General features: G+C 37.4%; 1 protein-coding gene across 1 annotated transcript; it reads left to right on the top strand.

Annotated features, from left to right (window-relative positions):
* On the top strand, positions 105 to 23,780 carry LOC102173552 (UDP-glucuronosyltransferase 2B4). The gene is made up of 6 exons (XM_005701680.3): positions 105 to 843; positions 1,522 to 1,670; positions 15,373 to 15,504; positions 19,077 to 19,164; positions 21,810 to 22,029; positions 22,131 to 23,780. Exons 1-6 carry the CDS (start codon positions 105 to 107, stop codon positions 22,408 to 22,410), a joined length of 1,608 nt encoding a protein of 535 aa, XP_005701737.2. The 3' UTR covers positions 22,411 to 23,780.

Genomic DNA, 25,802 nt, shown 5'->3' with positions numbered 1-25,802 from the left:
GTTATTTGAAGTGTAGGAGTTAACTTTTAACTTCCTCATTGATTTCTCCTGGGATATAAGCATGAGCAATACCAAAATGATAGAGTAATTTTTAACTACTGCATATGAGCAAGATGTCTATGAAATGGCTCTCACTTCTGCTGCTGCTACAGCTGACTTGCTACTTTAGCTCTGGGAGTTGTGGAAAGGTGCTGGTGTGGCCAGTGGAATTTAGTCATTGGATGAATATGAAGGCAGTTCTGGATGAACTAGTCATGAGGGGTCATGAGGTGACTGTTCTAATATCTTCAGCTTCCACTATTACTGATGCCAACAAACCATCTGCTTTTAAGTTTGAGATTTTCCCTGTATCTTTAACTAAAGATGATTTTGAGAATGCTGTCAAGAATTTGATTGAGAAATGGACATACATGGGAAAAAATTCATTTTGGACAAATGTTTCATCATTGAGAGAATTGAAAAGCTTACTTTGGGAATTTTCTGGAATGCTTATGAAAATGTGTAAAGAAGTTGTTTCAAAAAAGAAACTTATAACAAAACTACAGGAATCAAGGTTTGATGTCCTTCTTGCAGATGCTGCTGGACCCTGTGGTGAGCTGCTGACTGAGATACTTAGAATACCTTTAGTATACAGTCTCCGTTTCTCGCCTGGCTTTTTGTTTGAAAAGTATAGTGGACAACTTTCATTTCCACCATCCTATGTACCTGTTATATTTTCAGCATTAAGTGATGACATGACATTCATGGAAAGGGTCAAAAATATGATATATGTACTTTATTTTGACTTCTGGTTCCAAACATTTGATGAGAAGACATGGAACGAGTTTTACAGTGAAGTACTGGGTAAGTCATCTTTTTAACTGGTAGCATGAAATCCTAATTTTCCAAGTGCTTTGGAAGTTGACCACATAAACATAAAGCCACAGGATTTTGTCTCTTATAAGGAAATGAGGGAATGAAAATATAAAATGACCCATCAATCCCATAAATATTGTGGAAACACTTCAACCATAGGGTAACGTAGAACCTTGTGGCCCATTACTAGTACAGGACACTCCAGGAAATTGTAAACCACACAATGAAGCACTTAATATTTCTCCGAACAATTATATATGTAACTCATGAAACTTCATCTTTTAACTTAAAAAGTTCCCTGGAAACCTCATAAAATACCTTGATAAATGAAGACAAGTAGATTAAGGAATTACAAACATATTTGTAGTGCAAGTATCTAGGTAGCATTTAGAAATTGTTTTTACTTGTGTAGCTCATTTTCCATAATATATATTATATTATTCAGTGTATACATATGTTTCCAGATCATATTTCATTGTATCATATCATATTATATATACACACACACACATGTATATATTTGTTTTATAAAAGAACATACACTTTCAAATATCTTTCTCTATATTATTCCAAATTCCTATCCCCATATTACCTAATATATTCACATGGCAATATTCTCATTTGATCTAATATTTGTTGTTATTTTCTTTTTGCTTTTCCTTTAAGGAAGACCCACTACATTTTTAGAGACAGTTGGAAAAGCTGATATGTGGCTCATTCGAACCTACTGGGACTTTGAATTTCCTCGCCCAGTGTTGCCAAATTTTGAATTTGTTGGAGGCCTCCACTGCAAACCTGCCAAACCCCTGCCTAAGGTCACCTACTCCTCTTTGTTGTGCTTTGTTAACTTTGCATTTTCAATAAGAATAATCTTAAAAATTCTAGAATTTTGATTACAGTGAATCATATATGGGAAGCTGGATAAACTGACCTTCCAGTTAGAAACATATATTTCCATACCAACAAGTACCTGAATTTCTTTATCATTGCAAAATAAAGTAGGATACCTGGGAGACTTTGAGACTATGTCAGTTAAATTAAGGCCTTGATAATTAAGCACATAATAGAGAAACAAGTATTCATTAACAAATAAATAAAAGGGACAAGCCTAGTCTAGAAATAAGTGCTAAAATGCAGAGGAATGGTGTGGGCAGTTTCTGCCACCTGACACTCTACCTAGAAAGACAGAATGAAAGCAAATAATAAAATGTGTTACTATAAGGAAAGATTGAAATGCCAAAGAAACATCCAGCAGGAATCATAGAAAATATCTGGACAGTCAGTTCAGTCGCTCAGTTGTGTCCGACTCTTCACAACCCCATGAACCGCAGCACACCAGGCCTCCCTGTCCATCACTAAATCCCGGAGTCCACCAAAATCCATGTCCACTGAGTCTGTGATGCCATCCAACCATCTTATCCTCTATCATCCCTTTCTCCTCCTGCCCTCAATCTTTTCTAGCATCAGGGTCTTTTCCAATGAGTTAGTTCTTCGCATCAGGTGGCCAAAATGTTGGAGTTTCAGCTTCAACATCATTCCTTCCAATGAACACCCAGGACTGGTCTCCCTTAGAATGGACTGGTTGAGTCTCCTTGCAGTCCAAGGGACTCTCAAGAGTCTTCTCCAAAACCACAGTTCAAAAGCATCAATTCTTTGGTGCTCAGCTTTCTTTATAGTCCAACTCTCACATACATACATGACTACTGGAAAAACCATAGCCTTCACTAGACAGACCTTTGTTGGCAAACTAATATCTCTGTTTTTTAATATGCTGTCTAGGTTGGTCATAACTTTCTGTCCAAGGAGTAAGCGTCTTTTAATTTCATGGCTGTAATCACCATCTTCAGTGATTTTGACGCCCAGAAAAATAAAGTCAGCCACTGTTTCCCCATCTGTTTGCCATGAAGTGACGGGACCAGATTTCATGATCTAAGTTTTCTGAATGCTGAGCTTTAAGCCAACTTTTTCACTCTCTTCTTTCACCATCATCAAGAGGCTCTTTAGTTCTTCTTCACTTTCTGCCATAAGGGTGGTTTCATCTGCATATCTTAGGTTATTGATATTTCTCCTGGAAATATCTTGGAGGCATTGATAATTAAGGTTAAATCTAAAGGATGCTCAGGAATGATTGAAGGTAAGGAATGTTGACATTTTAGGAATCAGCAAACTAAAATGGATGGGAATGGGTGAATTTAACTCAGATAACCATTATATCTACTTCTTTGGGCAAGAATCCCTTAGAAGCAATGATGTAGTCATCATAGTCAACAAAAGAGTCCAAAATGCAATACTTGGATACAATCTCATTAATGACAGAATGATCTCTGTTCATTTCCATCGACCTCTGACTGATCTCTGTTCAATCTCTGATATTCCAACCATTCAGTATCACAGTAATCCAAGTCTATGCCCCAACCAGTAAGGCTGAAGAAGCTGAAGTTGAATGGTTCTATGAAGACCTACAAGACCTTTTAGAACTAGCATTCAAAAAAGATATCTTTTTCATTATAGGGGACTGGAATGCTAAAGTAGGAAATCCATGGGGTCACAAAGAGTCGGACATGACTGAGTGACTGAACTCTACTTAACTGAACTGAACTGAAGGTAGAGGAAGATACAAAAGAAAAGCATAGTCATGACAGTTCCCAAGAAGTCCAAGTTCAGTCTAAACAGGAAGAGGCTGAGTAAAGAGGCAGAAAATGCTGGAGAGTTAAGTTGCAGACACGTAATTATAAGGAGTTTGGCACATCTAGTAGGACATAAGGGAGAAAATTAAAAGGGTGAAGAAAAGGGAGAGATGATCACATTAAAAAAAACAATCGCAGGATATACTCACAGGGTTGGATTGCAAAGGGGCAAGAGTGGAAAAAGACGCAATTTAGCAGGTTGTTGCAAGATATAGGCAGTGATGGGAAACTAGACAAAAATGTTCATAGAGATATAACCACACTAATTTATAATAATAACACCAACCTCATATTGTCCTTGAGGGAAAAAATGTGTTAATACATGTGAAATATCTAAAATGTCACTGGCCCATACTCAGTGATCCAGAAGAAATATTAATTATTTTCATTGTTGCTATTTTATTACTATAACATACTGTCAATAACCCAATGCGTGCCAGCCACATAGATCTAACTTCTAATTGAAATTGAAATGATATTCCTAATCATCAAGATTATATTATTCAGCAAACTGTCAGAGAATAGATATCCCATGGAATCTTTTAAAAGCAAATTTTAAAAGTTAACTTAATTAAAAGGTAATAAATATAATTCAATAACTTCAACAAAATTTACTTTAATAAATTTAATTGACATTTAAACTTTTTTAATATTAAGAATTTAAAGGTTTTGGCAAACAGATGGGCAAGATGTAAATTTTTTTTTGTAAGTATTGAGGCTCCTTACCAGTGCTCTAGATAAAATGAAAAATCTTCTTCAACAATGTAAATGTATGCCTTAGTAATTTGCAACTAAATCCAACCCTTAGTTGCTTTCACATTAGCATTTAAACCATTCTTCATTTGAAATCCCAGCGGTTTACATCTTACAGCATAAAAGAGAACTCCATCTATCATAATAGAACAGGTGTTTTCTTCCTCCAATAATCCTCTTGTTGTTCAATTGCTCACTCATGTCTGACTCTTTGCTACCCCACGGACTGCAGCACACCAAGCTTCCCTGTCCTTTACCATCCCCTGGGGCTTTCCTCAAACTTATGTCATTGAGTAGGTGATGCAATCTAACCATCTCATCCTCTGTCATCCCCTTCTCCTCGTGCCCTCAATCTTTCCCAGCATCAGGGTCTTTTCTAATGAATTGGCTTTTCACATCAGGTAGCCAAAGTACTGCAGTTTCAGCTTCAGCATCAGTCCTTCCAAAGAATATTCAGGGTTGACTGACTTCAGGATTGACTGTGGTTGACTCCTTGCAGTCCAAGGGACTCTCAAGAGTTTTCTCCAGAACCCTTTAGAAAACCTCAGTAAAAGTTTCCTTAAAAATGCAGGTCTCAACATCATAGATGCTTAACAGAATGTGTCCAGAGAAAATTTACCCTGCATATATAAGAACCATAAATAATGCACAGATTTTTTTTAAGGGGGGCCCACAATTTCTACCAACTGAATCTAAAACCATATGTAGGTTGAAAATATAAGAAATTCTACTTATAGGGTAGATTCATTCATGTTATGCAAATGGCATTTCATTCTTTTTTGTGGTTGTGTAAGTCCATCCTAAAAGAGACCAGTCCTGGATGTTCATCGGAAAGACTGATGGTAAAGCTGAAACTCCAATACTTTGGCCACCTCATGTGAAGAATTGACTCACTGGAAAAGACACTGATGCTGGGAAGGATTGCAGGCAGGAGGAGAAGGGGACGACCAAGGATGAGATGGCTGGATGGCATCACCGACTTGATGGACGTGATCTCCGGGAGTTGGTGATGGACAGGGAGGCCTGGCTTGCTGCGATTCATGGGGTTGCAAAGAGTCGGACACGACTGAGTAACTGAACTGAACTGATTCCTTATGAAAGAAAGCAAGAATCCAGTCTGTTTAAAATTGACTTAAGACAAAATAGAAAGCAAGCAATCTTTAGCGAACTGTTTTCTGGTCTCTTTTTAAAAATTAATTAATTTTTATTCATACTGGGTCTTCGTTGCTGCCCCAACATTCTCTAGTTGCAGCTCTTGGGCTTCTCACTGAGGTGGCTTGCAGGTTCTAGACTTGCAGGCTCAGTGGTTGTGGTGCTCGTGCTTGGTTGTCCCGGGGATGCCCCGAGGCATGTAAGATCTTCCCAAACCAGGGATCAAACACACATTCCCTGCACTGCCAGGAGATTTCTTAGCCACTGGGCCACCAGGAAGGTCCTCAGTTCAGTTCAGCTCAGTCTCTCAGTCGTGTCCAACTCTTTGCGACCCCATGAATTGCAGCACGCCAGGCCTCCCTGTCCATCACCATCTCCCAGAGTTCACTCAGACTCACGTCCATCGAGTCCGTGATGCCATCCAGCCATCTCATCCTTGGTCGTCCCCTTCTCCTCCTGCCCCCAATCCCTCCCACCATCAGAGTCTTTTCCAATGAGTCAACTCTTCGCATGAGGTGGCCAAAGTACTGGAGCTTCAGCTTTAGCATCATTCCTTCCAAAGAAATCCCAGAGCTGATCTTCTTCAGAATGGACTGGTTGGATCTCCTTGCAGTCCAAGGGACTCTCAAGAGTCTTGTCCAATACCACAGTTCAAAAGCATCAATTCTTTGGTGCTCAGCCTTCTTCACAGTCCAACTCTCACATCCATACATGACCACAGGAAAAACCATAGCCTTGACTAGATGGACCTTAGTCGGCAAAGTAATGTCTTTGCTTTTGAATATGCTATCTAGGTTGGTCATAACTTTTCTTCCAAGGAGTAAGCGTCTTTTAATTTCATGGCTGCAAGCACCATCTGCAGTGATTTTGGAGCCCTGTGAACCCTTAATAGATCATTTTCGTCTACTCTTTATTGATGGCAAAATGAAACTGATATCTTTTTCAAGGGTAAAATTCAATATCTGTTGTTTTTTTTCCTCTCTGTTTTTTAAACTAATTCCAATTTTATTGGAATATAGCTGATTAACAATGTTGTTATAGCTTCAGGTGGACAGCAAAGGGACTCAGCCATGCACATACATGTCTCCATTTTCCCAAAAACTCCCTTCCCAAGTAGGCTGTCTCTTAACATTGAGCAGAGTTTCCTATGTTATCATTTAGGTCTTTGCTGGTTATCCATTTTAGATATAGCAGTGTGTAATATCTGTTTTAATTGCAAACTGTTTGGATTACCTATAGTAACCTTCCCAGAGTCCAAAGGCTGAGATAAGATAGTGAAAGTTCTATGCTATCTAACGCTATTTTTGAAGTTTCCATTTTTGCATTTCAGGAAAGTGATAATGTTAGTAGGAGGGGAGGTTAGGAGAAGAAGAAGAAGAATGAAGGGAAACATGAATAGTAGTATAATCATGATAAATTAGTAATATTTGCTATTATTATCAAGCTGAAGAAACAATATTTAATTCCAAGTCAATGACTGTGAGGACTTCATTGCATAAGGAAACTGTTTATTCACCTATTAACTTTTCCAGTAATTACTGGATTCTAGAAAATTTCTGCACTTTTTAAAGAAATAGGATATTTGACAAAATGCATCGAGTTGTAAAAATGCTTATAGATTTTGTCTTCATAATATATGAAACTATACAAAGAAAACAATCAAGATGTCCTAACACAATATTTTGGATAATAATTCAAAAATGTCAACACTAGAAATAATAGAAATAAAGCAATGGTTAAATAATTTATAAATACTTACATTATAACATTACAATGATTTCATCAAATAATGCTTAATTACACTGTCAGCTATGAGGTTTAGTTGGAAAAAAAATATAATAAGATCACAATTTTATTCTGGGATTAAACATTATAAGCTGGAATTACAATTTTCAAATATATATATCAAATGCACATTTAATGATAGGAATAGAATAAAGATTAGAATGAAAGCACAAATTTTAGCATAATGTCCTCTGTGTTTATTCAGGTTGTCACAAATGGCAGGATTTCCTTCTTTCTCATGGGTGAATAATATTATATTCTGAGTGTGTGTGTTCATGTTAGTGTTTGTGTATATATTTATCACATCATTTTTATGGATTCATCCATTGCTGGGCACTTAAGTTATTCCCTTGGTTACTACAAATATTGTTGCAATAAACATGGGAGTGCATGTATTTCATCTACCCTGTTTTTATTTCCGTTGGTCATATACACAGAAGTAGAACTGCTGGATCATACAGTAGATCTATTTTTAATATTTTGAGGAAATTTCAGTTTGTTTTCGATAAAAGTGGAACCAATTTACATCTCACTGCCAATGTAAAAGCATTCACTTTTCTTAACATTCTCATTAATACTTTTCTCTTCTTGATGTAGATGTTCTAACTTTGATTCGCATTTCCCGGATAATTAGTGATAGTGATAACTGGTGGCCATTTGCACATCTTTTTGAAAAATGTCTGTCTTGTCTATCTGTCTATTCTTTAATTGATTTTTCGTTGCTATTGAGTTTTGTGAGTGCTATATATATTTTGAACCTTAGTTCCTCACTCAGTATGCGATTGTGAAATTTTTCTCCCATTCTTCAGGTTGTGTTTTCATTTTGTTGATTGTTTCCTCTGTTGTGCAGAAGCTTTTAAGTTTGATGCAGTGCCACTTGTTGATTTTTTTTTTAATGTCATATTAAAAACCAATCACTTTCAAGACTACTGTTAAGGAAGATCATCTCTACATTTTCTTTAAAAGTATTATGGTACCTGGTGTCATGCTTAAGTCCTTGATAAATCTGAAGTAATATTTTGAGGGTGGAAGATAGGGGTCTCATTTCATTTTTTTGCCTATGTTTATTCAAGTTTCTCAGAAGTAAAATAAGTTATTATTCTTTCCCTATTGGGGATCTTGGCTCTTTTGTTGAATTTTAGTTTGCTATATATGGAGGGATTTTTTCTAGACCCTGTATTATGCTTCATGGATATGTTTGCATTTATAGGCCAGTACCATATTGCTTTAAATGCTATCCCTTTGTACCATAGCAAAGTAGATGGACTTCCCTTGTGGCTCAGCTGGTGAAGAATCTGCCTTCACTGCTAGAGACCTGGGTTCGATCCCTGGGTTGGGAAGATCCCCTGGAGAAGGAAATGGCAAGCCACTCCAGTATTCTTGCCTGGAAAATTCCATGGATGCAAGAACCTGGCAGGCTATATTCCATGGGGTCACAAGAGTCGGACACAACTGAGAGACTTCAATTTTGTACTATAATTTCAAATTTGGAGGTGTGATGCTTTTGGCTTTGGGTAGTGGGGATATTTTAACAATATACATATCCTGATCCATGAACATAGGATCTCTTTCCATTTATTTATGTTTTCTTCTATTTCTTTCAACAAAGTCTTAGAGTTATCACTGTAAAGATCTTTCACTTTACTGGTTACATTTCTAGTTATTTTCTTGTTTTTGGTCCTATTGTAAATGGGGTAGCTTTTCCATTAATAGTACATATGAATGTTACTGATTTCTCTGTATTGATTTTACATCCTGCAACTTTACTGAATTTGCTGATTAGCTCAATTTTGTGGTTAAATCTATTTTTTCTGTGCTAAAATCTATGCCATCTGCAAAAAATGACAATTTTACTTCTTTCTTTCTGTTTGCTTGCATGTGTGCTCTAGTACCCAGTTGTGTCTGACTTTGCCACAGTCTGAACTGTAGCCCCCACCCCCAGCCTCCTCTGTCCATGGAATTTTCCAGGTTACAGTACTGGTATGTGTTGCCATTTCCACTTCCAGGGAATCTTCCCAAACCAGGGATTGAACCCATGTTTCCTATATCTATGGCATTGGCAGGCAGATTCTTTACCACCGAGAAGCCCTCCTTTCTGATTAAGAAGCCTTTTATTCTTTGTGTGGCCTAGTTACTGTAACTAGGATTTCTAGTACAATGTTGAATCAGTGTAAGAGTGACATCCTTTTCTTGTTCCTGGTCTTACCTAAAAAGCTTTCAAGTTTTCACTGTTGAGGATAATGTTAGCTTTGGGTGTATATATATATATATATAGCCTTTATTGCATTGAGGCATGTTTCCTCTATACCTAAAAAATGAGGGTTTCTATCATGAAAGAATGCTACATTTTTTCAAATGCTTTTTTATTTTTTGTACATCTGTTGAAATGACCAAGTTACTTTACATTTCATTCTATTATTGCAATGTATTACAAATATTTTGGGGTCTATTGGACCATATTACATCCCAGAGAAATATTCCATTGGTGATGGTATATAATCTTTTAGATGTATTCTTAAATTCAGTTTGCTGATATTTGAGTGATAGTCTTTGCATATACATTCAGTCTGGATATTCGCCTGTAGTTTTTTTCTTGTAATGTGCTTATCTATTTGGTATCAGGGTAATGCTAGCCTTGTAAAATGAGTTTGAAAAGATTCCCTCCAACCCCTTAATTTTTGGGAAGAATTTTCTGAAGGACTAACATTAATTTTCTTTAAATATTCATAGAATTTATCAGTGAACACATCTGGTTCTGAGTTTTGTGTGCTAGGAGATTTTTGATTTCTGATTCAGTATCTTTACTCATTGTGACAGTTTAGATTTTCTATTTCTTCCTGACTCAGTCTTGGTTGTTTAGATTGTCTGTTTCTAGAAAATTGTCTATTCTTTTCCAATGTGTAATTTGTTATCATGTAATTCATCATAGCAGTCTCTTATGAGCCTACATATTTTTATCATATCAGTTGTAATGTCTCCTATTTCATTTTCAAGTTTTGAATCCTTTTTCCTTGGTAAATATAGTCAGATGTTGTCAGTTTTGTTTATCTTTTTGAAAAAACAGAAAAAAACAATGTATCATATCACTTGGACCCAGAATCTAAAAATGTCAAACTTGTAAAAACAGAAGTAGTTTAAAGATTACCAAGGACTAAAAGACAAGAGAATAGGAGAGATATTTAAGGGTACAAGTTTGCATCTTGTAGTAAATAAGTCCTAGAGATATAAAGTACAGAACAGTGAATATACACAACAGTATAATATTATAATCATCATACTTTCCAAGGGACTATATCTTAATTATACCCACCACAAAAAGTAGTAATAATTACTAGACATAATAGAGCTTTAATCAATAATAAAATGGCAATCATATTATAAAATATAAACTATCAAATCAAGTTATAGATCTGAAATTATATAATACTTTCTGTATAAAATATATTTCAATTTCTTATAAAAACATATGAATTTGAAACTAAGGAATTCCTGGATAGAGAGTTTAGTAAATCTATTTATTTTAATTTTCTATGCTTTTGCATTTTTTTTTGCAATAAGCCTGTATTATTTTCATAAAAATTATCAGGGAATGAGACTAGTCAGTACATATAAGTAATTAATTTGTGAAAAGAGAATATATTATAATAATAACAAACATGCATCTTTCAGAGTATAGATGAAGCACCATTGGATAGCAAGTCATTGAGACAAAACATTGAAGCCAAGTAACTTTAAATCCTGCTATAGGTCACTAGAATGCATATGTTACTTGGATTCACCATGTGAAACATAAGAAAGTTTAGTGGCCTTATCACTGTGACTGATATCATTAGGTTGAAATTAAATTCTGAAAAAATGCTAAACAATATGTAGTCTGCAATATTAAAGTCTGAACACTTTTTAATTTTTTCTGTTAAAAATAGTTTTGAAAAAAATTTTATGCCAAAAATTAGGATCAGAAACTATACATTTTATAATAGAGGAGTTCAGTCATTATCTCAACAGAGAAAAGAATAGTGAATTTAAAACAGAAAAAAGAAATTAAAATAAATAAATTTAAAAAAAAGAAAGAAAAGGTATGTGCATGGATTATATCAGATAGCCAGGAAAAATTTTGCTCATTTATATTTTTTGTAATAGAGTATATTGAGAAATGTGGAATTTCTCTGTTAATAGTAGAATAAAATGCAAAATTTTAAAAAAATGAAGTGGAGTCAAGAATCACAAGACAAAATAATTCAGAAACAGTTGCAGGAAAATACAGATTCACTAGGAGCTGGCATGCTGCATTCCATGGGGTCACAGAGTCGGACATGACTGAGTGACTGAACTGAACTTCTGAGGAGCTTTATTTAGTTTGAAGTGAACTCAAAATGTGACCAGACCTCTACTGCAGAAGGCCATGGGGTACTTCTCCCACTGTGCCCCTGGGGGTACTGAGATGATGATGTTAGGTTCCCTCACAGTGGTTACACATAGCACACTCTACGGTGACATCAATTATATAATATTAGTTCATGACAAAGGATGTCATATATAAACAAACCCAGTAATATGATAACTCAAAAATGTAACTGCTCCAGCAGTGCTGTTGTTGTTCAATTGCTCAATTGTGTCTGACTTTGCTATTCAAGCATAACTCTGGGTTATATGTAAGATTCATAAGACTGTTTCATAGAACTTTCAAACTATAAGCCAGACTCTTCAATATCAGTAATTAGTAATTTAGAGAGACAGAGCTGGGGAAATTATGACAAAGTTTCATGTAAGAAAATGGGAGAACGACAGACATAAACAAATCTGAATCATGGATTTTTCTTAGCGCTCACAGTAAGGAAAATGAAATCCTAATGAATAAACAAAGATCATGGCATCTGGTCCCATCACTTCATGGGAAATAGATGGGGAAACAGTGGAAACAGTGTCAGACTTTATATTTGGGGGCTCCAAAATCACTACAGATGGTGACTGCAGCCATGAAATTAAAAGATGCTTACTCTTTGGAAGAAAAGTTATGACCGACCTCGGCAGAATATTCAAAAGCAGAGACATTACTTTGCCAAGTAAGGTCCATCTAGTCAAGGCTATGGTTTTTCCAGCAGTCATGTATGGATGTGAGAGTTGGACTGTGAAGAAGGCTGAGCTCTGAAGAACTGATGCTTTTGAACTGCGGTGTTGGAGAAGACTCTTGAGAGTCCCTTGGACTGCAAGGAGATCCAACCAGTCCATTCTGAAGGAGATCAGCCCTGGGATTTCTTTGGAAAGAAAGATGCTAAAGCTGAAACTCCAGTAGTTTGGCCACCTCATGCGAAGAGTTGACTCATTGGAAAAGACTCTGATGCTAGGAGGGATTAGGGGCAGGAGGAGAAGAGGACAACAGAGGATGAGATGGCTGGATGGCATCACAGACTCGATGGATGTGAGTCTGAGTGAACTCCGGGAGTTGGTGATGGACAGGGAGTCCTGGCATGCTGCGATTCATGGGGTTGCAAAGAGCCGGACACGACTGAGCAACTGAACTGACTGAAACTAAAATTTAAAGTAATTCTTCAGAAAATCTGTCTGAAATAAATAAATCATTTAGTAAATCTATAGTAATAAAGAATTAGAGGTGAAATAAACCCTGCACTGTAAATTTCCAAGAATCTGTTAGTAATTAATAACATAACTGATGAAGAGTCTCTCTATAATATTGTTTCACAGTATCTCCTTGTCACCACTGTGTATTGGGTCTATCTCATTTCCTGCTTATACACAAACACGTTTGTACAAATAGACATAATAGAAGAAATTGACCTCTTCTCATCCATTTCCTTCCCAAGGACTTCAGGGATGTCATCTGTTTAAAAGGACAGCTATTACTAAAAATAGTAGGGGCTTCCGTGGTGGCTCAGATGGCAAAGGACCTGCCTGCAATGGGGGAGACCCAGGTTTGATCCCTGGGTAGGAAAGATCCCCTGGAGAAGTAAATGACAAACCACTCTGGTATTCTTGCCTGGAGAACTCCATGGACAGAGGAGCCTGGTGGGCTACAGTTCATGGGGTCACAAAGAGTCAACAGGACTGAGCAACTAACACTTTCACCTTCAGAAACAGTATGGAGTTTGCTAAAAATTTTCTAAAATGAATTTTTGGTGTTTAATATTGAGTAGCACAACTGACCAAAGTCAACGATGTGAAGTTAGCATGTTCAAGAATCAAGAGGGCAGGAGGGAAATCACTTTATAAACTAACTATATAGTATGTGATAAGAATAATACACACTTCTTAATTTAAACCTGCCACTACAGGTTACTGTTTCTATTCAGTTGCTCGATTGTGTTTGACTCTTTGCCATGCCACAGACTGCAGCATGCCAGGCTTCCCTGTCCTCCACTATCTCCTGGAGTTTGCTTAAATTCATGTTTATTGAGACGATGATGTTATCCAACCAGCTCATCCTCTGTCATTCCTTCCCCACTACCCTCAATCTTTCCCAGCATCAAGGTCGTTTCCATTGAATCAACTCTTCACATCAGCTGGCCAAAGTACTGGCCCAAGCATCAGTCCTTCCAATGAATATTCAGGATTGATATCCTTTAGGATTGACCAGTTTGATCTCCTTGCTATCCAGGGGACTCTTAACAGTCTTCTCCAGCACCACAGTTCGAAAGAATCAGTTCTTTGATGCTCAGCCTTCTCGATAATGCAACTCTCTCATCAATACATGACTACTGGAAAAAACATATTTTCAGTGTATGGACCTTTGTCAGCAAAGTGATGTTTTGGCTTTTGAATATGCTAAGTTGGTCACAGCTTTTCTTCTAAGCATCTTTTAATTTCATAGCTACAGTCACCATTCACAGTGATTTTGGAGCCCCCCAAAATAAAGTCTCTCACTGTTTCCATTGTTTCTCCATCTCTGTCATGAAGTGATGGGACCAAATACCCTGATCTTAGTTTTCTGAATGTTGCATTTAAGCCAGTGTTTTCCCTCTCCCCTTTCACCCTCAAGAGGCTCTTTAGCTCCTCTTCACTTTCTGCCATTAGGGTGGTATCATCTGCATATCTGAGGTTGTTGATATTTCTCCCAACAGTCTTGATTTCAGCTTTTGTTTCATCCAGTCTGTCATTTTGCATGGTATAGTCTGTCTATTACTTAAATAAGCAGAGTGACTAGATACAGCCTTAAGTTAGTCTTTTCCCAATTTTGAACCAGTTCGTTGTTCCATGCCCAGTTCTAACTGTTGCTTCTTGTCCTGCATATAGGTTTCTCAGGATGCAGGTAAGGCAGTATTCCCATCTCTTTAAGAATTTTCCACAGTATGTTGTCACTCACACACTGAAAGTCTTTAGCATGGTCAATAAAGCAGAAGTAGATGTTTCACTGGAATTCCCTTGCTTTTCCTATGATCCAACAGATGTTGGAAATTTGATCTCTGGTTCCTCCTCTACTTTTTCTAATCCAGCCTGTACACCTGGGAGTTCTCAGTTCATGTGCTGTTAAAGCCTAGCACTGATACATATGATTTGGCAACTCCTCTTCTGGTTATATATTGAAAATAATTGAAATGAGGATCCCAATGAGATATTTTCACACCATATTCATGAAAGCAGTATTCATAAGAGCCAAGAGGTTGAAGCAACTGAAGCATCCATAAACAGGATAAACAAAATGTTGTGGATACAAAAAGATGGAGTATTACTCAGTCTTTAAAGGAAAATTCTGACACATGTCACAACATGAACGAATCTTATGCTGAGTGAATTAAACCAGAGGTGAAAAGACAGACTGTACAATTCAACTTGAAAAAAAGTATCCATAATCTAATCTGTGCAAACATAGAGTAGAATAATGGTTACCAGGGACTGAGGAAAGATGAAAATGGTGTTTCTTAATGAGTACAGACTTCCGTATTTGCCAGATGGAAAAGTTCTGGAGATTGATGCACAATGTGATAAGAATGATTAAGATCATAAAATTTTATGTTGTATTTATTTTACCATGATATGTTTTTTAAAAGTGACTAATGATTTCTACACTATATCTGATTTTGTCTCTTTAGTTTTTTGTTTTTTTGTTTTTTGGCAAACTTTTCAATTGTCTTCGCTATGCTGTTGTTTGTTGCTCATTTGTGATGCAGTAAATTCTTTTTCACAGGAAATGGAAGAGTTTGTTCAGAGCTCTGGAGAAAATGGTATTGTGGTGTTTACTTTGGGGTCAATGATCAGTAACATAACAGAAGAAAAAGTCAATGTAATTGCATCAGCTCTTGCCCAGATTCCACAAAAAGTACGTAAAGTAACTTAGTAGTAGATAAGTACTTAAGGAAACCATTAAATTCTGTAAAAAGTATGATTACAGATATATTATGCAAGAAGGACACACTATTAAGATATCTCCAAATTATCTGATTATATATATTAAAAAACAAAATATATATGGTAGATGGTAGAACAGTACGTAGAATATCTTCAACTGACATTAAATTTAGATTAACACTGTCATCACAAAGAAAAATATTTAAGAGATGCAGTGTGAATTTTGGTATTGTAATGGTAGTGTGGACAGGAAAAAAAATCACCAAATTCTGTCTTGTTATTTGCCCATTTTCCCTGAGGACTCCTGAAGACATGACACATAGATGTTCTCAGGAGTTGAATTTTCATGGTATATGTGGCCTCTCAATAATATTAAGGAATATTAATAAAAGTCTGGAGTGCTTTTTGCCGTTTGTACTTGCCAGGAATTCCTGGTCCCTTTTACATTCCCTAAGTTTTGGAACAGACCTAATCAGTGTGCTTTCTAGGTTGCTATTCAGAGAAAGGTTGGCTTCTCTTAATTGTTTATGCTAATTTTTGCTGAAAAACTAAGTTACTTTACATTCACAGATCAAATAGAAGTTAAACACTAATAAATTATAATCTAGCTTATGAGAATTGCTTGGAACTACAAAACTGGTCCTTACTTTGCTATGATACCTAGAGAGCATATTAATCAATACTAAGTGCTTTCTGCTTCATTGTTGAAGCATTCAGGGTCAGTTGAATAACTTTAGTGACATTATTTTGAAACTTTTTCAACAGCCTTGTTGTCCCTTACAGATTACCAACCGACTCTTTTTTTCTAGGGGTAAAACATTTCTAAGCCTAGTATGATACTAGTGGTAATAATCGGGCAGTGGTGGTTTAGTCAACGTCGTGACCAACTCTTATGATCCCATGGACTATAGTCTGTCTTGCTTCTGCCCGTGGGATACTCCAGGTGGGATTATTAGAGTCGGTTGCCATTTCTTTCTCCAATAATCTGGATTCATGTAAAAAAAAATTCCAGTCGTCATTCTTTTTGGAAGTAGTATTTAACAATTTGTAATCAAATGAAATTATATTTCCTAGACAGCCCTAATTAACTTATTATTAATAAACTATAAATAAGCAGAGCATTTCTCTTAATTTGCAGTTTGAATGCATTTTCTTCTTTCCTTTCAAAATTTGTAAAATTCTAATAAAATAAGTTGTATTAACATTTGGATAAAATTAAGCACTTCAAAAAGGGAAAATGGCTGTCTCCGGAGGCCTTACAAATAGCTGTGAAAAGAAGACAAGCAAAAAGCAAAGGAGAAAAAGAAAGATATAAGCATCTGAATGCAGAGTTCCAAAGAATAGCAAGAAGAGATAAGAAAGCCTTCCTCAGCGATCAACGCAAAAAAATAGAGGAAAACAACAGAATGGGAAAGACTAGAGATCTCTTTAAGAAAATTAGAGATACCAAGGGAACATTTCATGCAAAGATGGGCTCTATAAAGGACAGAAATGTTCTGGACCTAACAGAAGCAGAAGATATTAAGAGGCGGCAAGAATACACAGAAGAACTGTACAAAAAAGATCTTCATGACCCAGATAATCATGATGGTATGATCACTCACCTAGAGCCAGATATCCTGGATATGAAGTAAAGTGGGCCTCAGAAAACATCACTATAAACAAAGCTAGTGGAGGTGATGGAATACCATTGGAGCTATTTCAAATCCTGAAAGATGATGCTGTGAAAGTGCTGCACTCAATATGCCAGCAAATTTGGAAAACTCAGCAGTGGCCACAGGATTGGAAAAGGTCAATTTTTATTCCAATCCTAAAGAAAGGCAATGCCAAAGAATGCTCAAACTACCGCACAATTGCACTCATCTCACACGCTAGTAAAGTAATGCTTAAAATTCTCCAAGCCAGGCTTCAGCAAGACATGAACCATGAACTTTCAGATGTTCAAGGTGGTTTTACAAAAGGTAGAGGAACCAGAGATCAAATTGCCAACATCTGTTTGATCATTGAGAAAGCAAGAGAGTTCCAGAACAACATCTATTTCTGCTTTGTTAACTATGCCAAAGCCTTGGACTGTGTGGACCACAATAAACTGTGGAAAATTCTGAGAGAGATGGGAACACCAGACCACCTGACCTGCCTCTTGAGAAATCTGTATGCAGGTCAAGAAGCAACAGTTAGAACTGGACATGGAACAACAGACTGGTTCCAAATAGGAAAAGGAGTACATCAAGGTTGTATATTGTCACCCTGCTTATTTAACTTATATGCAGAGTACATCATGAGAAACCTGGGCTGGAAGAAGCACAAGCTGGAATCAAGAATGCCGGGAGAAATAACAATAACCTAGATATGCAGATGACACCATATTTATGGCAGAAAGTGAAGAGGAACTAAAAAGCCTCTTGATGAAAGTAAAGAGGAGAGTGGAAAAGTTGGCTTAAAGCTCAGCATTCAGAAAACGAAGATCATAGAATCCAGTCCCATCACTTCATGGGAAATAGATGGGGAAACAGTGGAAACAGTGTCAGACTTTATTTTTTTCGGCTCCAAAACCACTGCAGATGGTGACTGCAGCCATGAAATTAAAAGACGCTTACTCCTTGGAAAAAAAGTTATGACCAATCTAGATAGCATATTGAAAAGAAGAGACATTACTTTGCCAACAAAGTTCCGTCCAGTCAAGGCTATGGTTTTTCCAGTGGTCATGTATGGATGTGAGAGTTGGACTGTGAAGAAAGCTGAAGAATTGATGCTTTTGAACTGTGGTGTTGGAGAAGACTCTTGAGAGTCCCTTGGACTGCAAGGAGATTCAACCAGTCCCTTCTGAAGGAGATCAGCCCTTGGGTTTTCTTTGGAGGGAATGATGCTAAAGCTGAAACTCCAGTACTTTGGCCACCTCATGCGAAGAGCTGACTCATTCAAAAAGACTCTGATGCTTGGATGGATTGGGGGCAGGAGGAGAAGGGGGTGACAGAGGATGAGATGGTTGGATGGCATCACCGACTCAATGGTCGTGAGTCTGAGTGAACTCCGGGAGTTGGTGACGGACAGGGAGGCCTGGCGTGCTGCACTTCATGGAGTTGCAAAGAGTCAGACATGATTGAGCAACTGAACTGAACTGAACTGTAGCACTTCTATAACAGTTGAAAAGAAATTGATGAATATATTTGAAAATGAGAGTTAGAATACAAACTAAAACAAAAATATGTTGTTTATTGGTAATTTGCCATAGTCTTTCTGCACTAGAAATAAGATCATCAAAAAATGTCTTAAATATTTGAATTTGTCATTGAAAACCTATTTGTCTATGTCATCGTATGTGACATGTCATAATTGCATTCCATCTCAGATTGAACCTAAAAATGAGCACATCAAATGTGAGTGTTGCTGTTAAGAAGTATATTAACAGTTATTATCAATCAAGTCCTTATGCTTTGATTTATTTATATGTCATACAGCAGCATTTAAATTTTATTTAAAAATTTTAACACTATGACTTTGAAGTTGAACTCATGGAATAATGTATTTCCTTTACCTTAACAGGTTCTATGGAGATATGATGGCAAGAAACCGGATACCTTGGGGCCCAATACCCGTCTGTATAAGTGGATCCCCCAAAACGACCTTCTTGGTAAGACTTGGCAAAAAATATTAACAACATGAGTAACAGGTAAGCAAAGTGATACTACTTCAATATGAAACAAACATCCAACATTTATTATTGAAAAACTCCTTTGAGTTTAAGTAAGAAAACTTTATCCTTCATTGCTATTTCCACCCCCAAAGGGGGAAAAAAAAAGGAGAAAATTTAACAGCATTGTGTTATACATGGTCACATCCTTCACATCCAGAAGCAAAATATGTTTACTTTGGCTATAATTACTTTTCACTGTGAAATTTTAGGTAACTCTGTGCATTGTTCTGTCTCTGATTTCCCTCCTTATGCCTGTGTTTTCCACTCCTTCATTTCAGTTCAGTTCAGTCACTCAGTCATATCAGACACTTTGTGACCCCATGAACCGCAGCACGCCAGGCCTCCCTGTCCATCACCAACTCCCAGAGTTTACCCAAACTCATGTCCATTGAGTCAGTGATGCCATCCAACCATCTCATCCTCTGTTGTCCCCTTCTCCTCCTGCCCTCAATCTTTCCCAGCATCAGGGTCTTTTCCAATGAGTCAGCTCTTCACATCAGGTAGCCAGAGTATGGGAGTCTCAGCCTCAACATCAGCCCTTCCAATGAATATTCAGGACTGATCTCCTTGAGGATGGACTGGTTGGATCTCCTTGCAGTCCAAGGGACTCTCAAGAGTCTTCTCCAGCACCACAGTTCAAAAATATTCTTCAGCGCTCAGCTGTCTTCACAGTCCAACTCTGACATCCATACAAGACCAGTGGAAAAACCATAGCCTTGACTAGATGGACCTTTGTTGGCAAAGTAATGTCTCTGTTTTTTAACATGCTACCTAGGTTGGTCATAACTTTCCTTCCAAGGAGTAAGCGTCTTTTAATTTCATGGCTGCAATCACCATCTGGAGTGATTTTGGAGCCCAGAAAAATAACGTCTGCCACTGTTTCCACTGTTTCCCCATCTATTTGCCATGAATTGATGGGACCAGATGCCATGATCTTCGTTTACTGAATGTTGAGCTTTAAGCCATCTTTTTCACTCTCCTCTTTCACTTTCATCAAGAGGTTCTTTAGTTCTTCTTCACTTTCTGCCATAAGGGTGGTGTCATCTGCATATTTGAGGTTATTTTTATTTTTCCCGGCATTCTTGATTCCAGCTTGTGCTTCATCCAGCCTAGTGTTTCTCATGATGTACTCTACATATAAGTTAAATAAGCAGGGTGACAATATATAGCCTTGATGTACTCTTTTTCCTATTTGGAACCAGTCTGTTGTTCCATGTCCAGTTTTAAATGTTCCTTCCTGATGTGCATACAGGTTTCTCAAGAGGAAGGTGAAGTGGTCTCGTATTCCCATCTCTCTCAGAACTTTCCACAGTTTATTGTGGTCCACACAGTCCAAGGCTTTGGCATAGTTAACAAAGCAGAAATATATGTTTTTCTGGAACTCTCTTGCTTTTTTGATGATTCATCGGATGTTGGCAATTTGATCTCTGGTTCCTCTGCCTTTTCTAAAACCAGCTTAACCATCTGGAAGTTCATGGTTCACGTATTGCTGAAGCCTGGCTTTGAGAATTTTGAGCACCCTTAGGGATATTTTAAATGATACTTAAAAATAAGTGTTCCTCTTTTTATTACCTGTGGTGCTCCGTTTTCTATCAGAAAACATCCATATCTTTTACATCAAGTGTTCACACATTTTAAGATACGTTGTAGCTTTTCCTTCCTCTAGTTCCACTGCCACTACCATTTGCCCTTCTCGTTGCCTTGACACACTTCCTATCAGACTAAATGGCTTCATTATTGTTTTAGAGATTATATTTCTGACCTGCCCTCCTTGTTTTTGTTGTAAAAATATTTTCTTTTACTCAGAATTCCCTTTCAGGTTTTTCACCTACTAATCTTGGATTCATTTGTGAAGTTCAAGTGACATAGCTCTTTATGAAGTCTTCACTCACCTCTCCAGCAGACTTCAGTTCCGTTCAGTTCGGTTCAGTCGCTCAGTCGTGTCCAACTCTTTGTGACCCCATGAATCACAGCATGCCAGGCCTCCCTGTACATCACCAACTCCTGGAGTTCACTCAGACTCACATCTATCGAGTCAGTGATGCCATCCAGCCATCTCATCTTCTGTCGTCGCCTTCTCCTCCTTCCCCCAATCCCTCCCAGCATCAGAGTCTTTTCCAATGAGTCAACTCTTTGCATGTGGTGGACAAAGTACTGGAGTTTCAGCTTTAGCATCATTCCTTCCAAAGAAATCCCAGGGCTGATCTCCTTCAGAATGGACTGGTTGGATCTCTTGCAGTCCAAGGGACTCTCAAGAGTCTTCTCCAATACCACAGTTCAAAAGCATCAATTCTTTGGTGCTCAGCTTTCTTCACAGTCCAACTTTCACATCCATACATGACCACTGGAAATACCATAGCCTTAACTAGAAGGACCTTTGTTGGCAAAATAATGTCTCTGCTTTTCAATATTCTATCCAGCAGACTTAAGGATTTCTTATTCTGAATTCTGAAGCAATTTAAATACAGTTTTGTATGTTATCTAAAAGACACTGCTCATTTCAGTTGCTTTATAATGCTCATTTCTCAGTTTATTTATAAGACTTTTAATTAACAATTTTACTGAAATTCACTCAATTCTAGGTCACCCAAAAACCAAAGCCTTTATAACTCATGGTGGAACCAATGGCATTTATGAGGCCATCCATCATGGGATCCCTATGGTGGGCCTTCCTTTGTTTGCTGATCAACCTGATAACATTGCCCGAGTAAAAGCCAAGGGAGCAGCTGTCAGAGTGGACTTGGAAACAATGTCAGCAAGAGATCTGCTCAATGCATTGAAGGAAGTCATTAACAATCCCTCGTGAGTATATCTGTTTCAGTCCATTTGGTGGCAACAAATACAACAGTTGCCCCACAAGCTAGTTCATTTTATAAATTGATGTTTCTTTGCTTTTCCTATAGCTACAAAGAGAAGGCTATGTGGTTATCCACCATTCAACACGATCAGCCTATAAAGCCCCTGGACCGAGCAATCTTCTGGATTGAGTTTGTCATGCGCCACAAAGGAGCCAAGCACCTGAGGCCAGCCGCCCACAACCTCACCTGGTTCCAGTACCACTCTCTGGATGTGATTGGGTTCCTGCTGGCCTGTGTGGCAACTGTTGTATTTGTCATCACAAAATGCTTTCTCTTTTGTTACCGCAAGTTTGCTAAAACAGGAAAGAAGCAAAAGAGAGAGTAGCTGAAAGTGTTATGCCCCTAGATGGAACTCCTCCAGTGAATTCCAGCACAAAAGAGTTATGATGAGCTTCCCCTGTGACAAAACAACAATTTACAATTTAGCATCTCAGATCAAAATTGTTTTCAAGTGATTTTATACCTGTTTACAAATTGGAAATAAGTCATGCTAAGAATAAAACTGGTGAAATCTTCAGTGAGAATAAAGTTATAGGGTATATATTGAAATTTATTATTTTAATTCAAAAGTTATACTGAAATCTTTTAATTTAACTGTTTCACAGGTTGTGCATAGCTATGAGAACAATAACAATTTTATTCATAGTAACTATATTATTTTTTAGATATTCTGAATTTTTACTTTATTTTGGTTGAGAATTCTACAGTTTTATCTTACTATCAAAGCTATTCAATAATTGGAATTGTATCAAAAGATACACCCCTTCGTTTCATGTTTGACTCCAGTAACACTTGGTTGTTACTATCCATCCAGCCTCAGCATCACTTTTTACCTAAAGCCATGGAAAGTTATTTGCCTTCATCCATTTAACTCATTTAACAGTAGAATATTTGTGGAATTAGGAATATGGCAACTGCTACCTAGTTCATATTATACAACTGAGATATTTCTGAAAATCTTTCATTCCATGACCTAATTCTCTATTTTTCATCATCTTTAAAATTAGTGACTTTATTGGAAATTTAAATTGGTACAACCACTATGGAGAATCTTATGAAATTTCCTTAAAAAACTAAAATTAGAGCTACCATATGACCCTGCATTCTACTCCTTAGCATGTAGCCAGAGGAAAGCATGATCCAAAAGGATGCATATACTGTCATTGTAGCACTGTTTACAATAACCAAGGTATGGATACAAGTCAAATGCCTATCCATAGCAGAATGGATAAAGATTAGGTACATATATACAATGGAATATCACTCTGTCATTAAAAAGAATAAAATAATGTCATTTGTATAAACATGGATGAATCTAGAGATTGTCATCCTCAGTAAAATAAGTCAGACAGAGAAGAACTATCATAAGACATCATTATATATGAAATCTGAAAAGAAATGTTACAAATGAACTTACAAAACAGAAAGATACCCACAGACTTAGAAAACGAACTTATAATTGTCAAGGGGAGGATGAGGGAAGGGAAAGTTAGGGAGTTTGGGATTGACATGTACACACTGCTATATTAAAATCTTGTTGGATAACCAACAAGATCTACTGTATAGCACATGGAACTCTGCTTAATGTTATATGGCAGCCTGAATAGTAGGGATATTTGTGGGGGAAATGAATACATGTATATTCATGTAAGGCTAAGTCCCTTCTCTGGTCACCTAAAATTATTGCAACGTTGTTAATCATCTATACCCCAATATAAAGTAAAAAGTTAAAAAAAAAAAAAGCTGCCTGGTTGCTTTCATTCCCATATTCAGCCCTTGATAAGGTATAGACTAAGAAATAGACTCAAGACTTAAACATGAGACCCAAAACCATAAAGCTGCTATGTTAAAACAGGAGGAAAAGTTCTTTGACAAGGGTCTTAGAAACAAATTTTGGGATATGACACCAAAAATACAGGGAACCAATGAAAAGCTCAACAGGTGGGCTGTATCAAGCTCAAAAACTTCTGCACAGCAAAAGAAATGATCTATAAAATGAAAAGGAACCTACAAAATTGGAAAATATTTTTTGAAAAGTATACATCTGATAAGAGATTAATATACAAATGATATAAGGAACTCATTACTCAATATCAATTTTTTCTAAATGAGTAGAGGTACTGAATAGATATTTTCCCAAAGAAGACATGCAAATGGCCAACAGGTACGTGAAAAGGGACATCATGTCACCAAGTATCAGGAAATACAAATCAAAATCCCACCTCATACCTGTTACAATCATTGATGCTGTTCATTCACTAAGTTGTGTCCAACTCTGCAACCCTACAGACTGCAGCACGCCAGGCTCCTCTGTCCTCCACTACTCCCAAAGTTTGCTCAAATTCATGTCCATTGAGTTGGTGATGCTATCTCCTTGGAGTCAGCTCTCTCCGGGGTCACCAGAGATGTTGCCTCTTGGCTCAAGTCCTAACATTCCCATCAACTAAAACCTAACTCTCAGCTTTTAGGTTGTGCATAATTTTTCCAGTCAACACTGCAAAAGGAGGTAAAATTTCAAAATGCATGTGTAATCAAGTATCTTTTGTGCTTCCCTGGTAGCTCAGCTGGTAAAGAAACTGCTTGTATGCAGGAGACCTGGGTTCGATCCCGGGGTTGGGAACATCCCCTGGAGAAGGGAAGGGCTACCCACTCCAGTATTCTGGCCTGTAGAATTCCATGGACTGTATAGTCCATGTGGTTCAAAGACTCAAACACTACTGAGTGACTTTCATTTTCAGTCTTTTCAGTCAGTTCCATATTTTTATAAAATTGCTTAAATTTTGCAAATTTTGCTTTGTGTTGAGAAATTTATATGAATATAAATTAAGAAGGAGCTTTTAGTATTATGACCAGGAACAAAAGAATGCCTAGACTCATCCATCAATCAGACTTCATCTCAATGTGCTGTGTGCTATGTCGCCTCAATAGTGTCCGACTTTTTACTACTCTATGGACTGCAGCCTGACGGGCTCCTCTGTCTGTAAGATTCTCTAGGCAAGAATACTGGAGTGGGTTGCCATGCCCTCCTCCAGGGGTCTTCCTGACCCAGAGACTGAACCCATGTCTCTTTTGTCACCTGCATTGACAGGTGGGTTCTTTATCAATAGCGCCACCTGAGAAACCCATTTGTCCCAGTGGTTTCTAATAAAATGTGAAGCTTGCAAGCAAGTACCAGAGAGAGTCCTGCTCTCATTCCAACCACTTGCTACTCAGTGCAGAGTTTGGTAAAAGGCTGAGTTGACAAGCTCTGATTCCAGGTTCAAAATGATTTTCAACTCTGTCCCTGCTCATGTTCCCTTTTTTCAACTGAGTACCATATAAAATGGAGAATAGCATACTTGGTGTGTCATCTCAGACAGATGGCATGGGCCACTATGAGTCCACTTAAACTGTTTGTGGAACAGAGATTAGAGACCAAAAGTCACTCTAACAATGGCTAGTTCCTCTCTGGTTTTAAGTGGGAAGAGGCAATAGAAATGTTAAGCCATAGTTTCCTGAATTTATTGTCTGTTCACTTGCCCATTCATTCAATAATTTATTTATTTAACCACAGCTGCTGCATGCAAGATTTTTTTTTAAGTTGTGACATGCAAGATCTTTAGTTGCAGCATGTGAACGCTTTAGTTGCTGCAGCATGTGAGATTTAGTTCCCTGACCAGGGATCAAACCCAAGCCCCTTGCTTTGGGCGTATGGAGTCTTAGCCACTGAACCACCTC

Source organism: Capra hircus, chromosome 6 (genome assembly GCF_001704415.2).
Source record: "Capra hircus breed San Clemente chromosome 6, ASM170441v1, whole genome shotgun sequence".
Classification (NCBI taxonomy): domain Eukaryota; kingdom Metazoa; phylum Chordata; class Mammalia; order Artiodactyla; family Bovidae; genus Capra; species Capra hircus.
This window is presented reverse-complemented; position numbering and strand designations above follow the sequence as displayed.

What these genes read in the sequence shown, in the direction of transcription:
- LOC102173552 (XM_005701680.3), top strand. Translation starts at nt 105, where the DNA reads ATGAGCAAGATGTCTATGAAATGGCTCTCACTTCTGCTGCTGCTACAG. An exon ending in GTTTTACAGTGAAGTACTGG is followed by an intron (nt 844 to 1,521) that starts GTAAGTCATCTT and finishes TTTTCCTTTAAG; the next exon opens with GAAGACCCACTACATTTTTA. An exon ending in CCCCCAAAACGACCTTCTTG is followed by an intron (nt 19,165 to 21,809) that starts GTAAGACTTGGC and finishes ACTCAATTCTAG; the next exon opens with GTCACCCAAAAACCAAAGCC.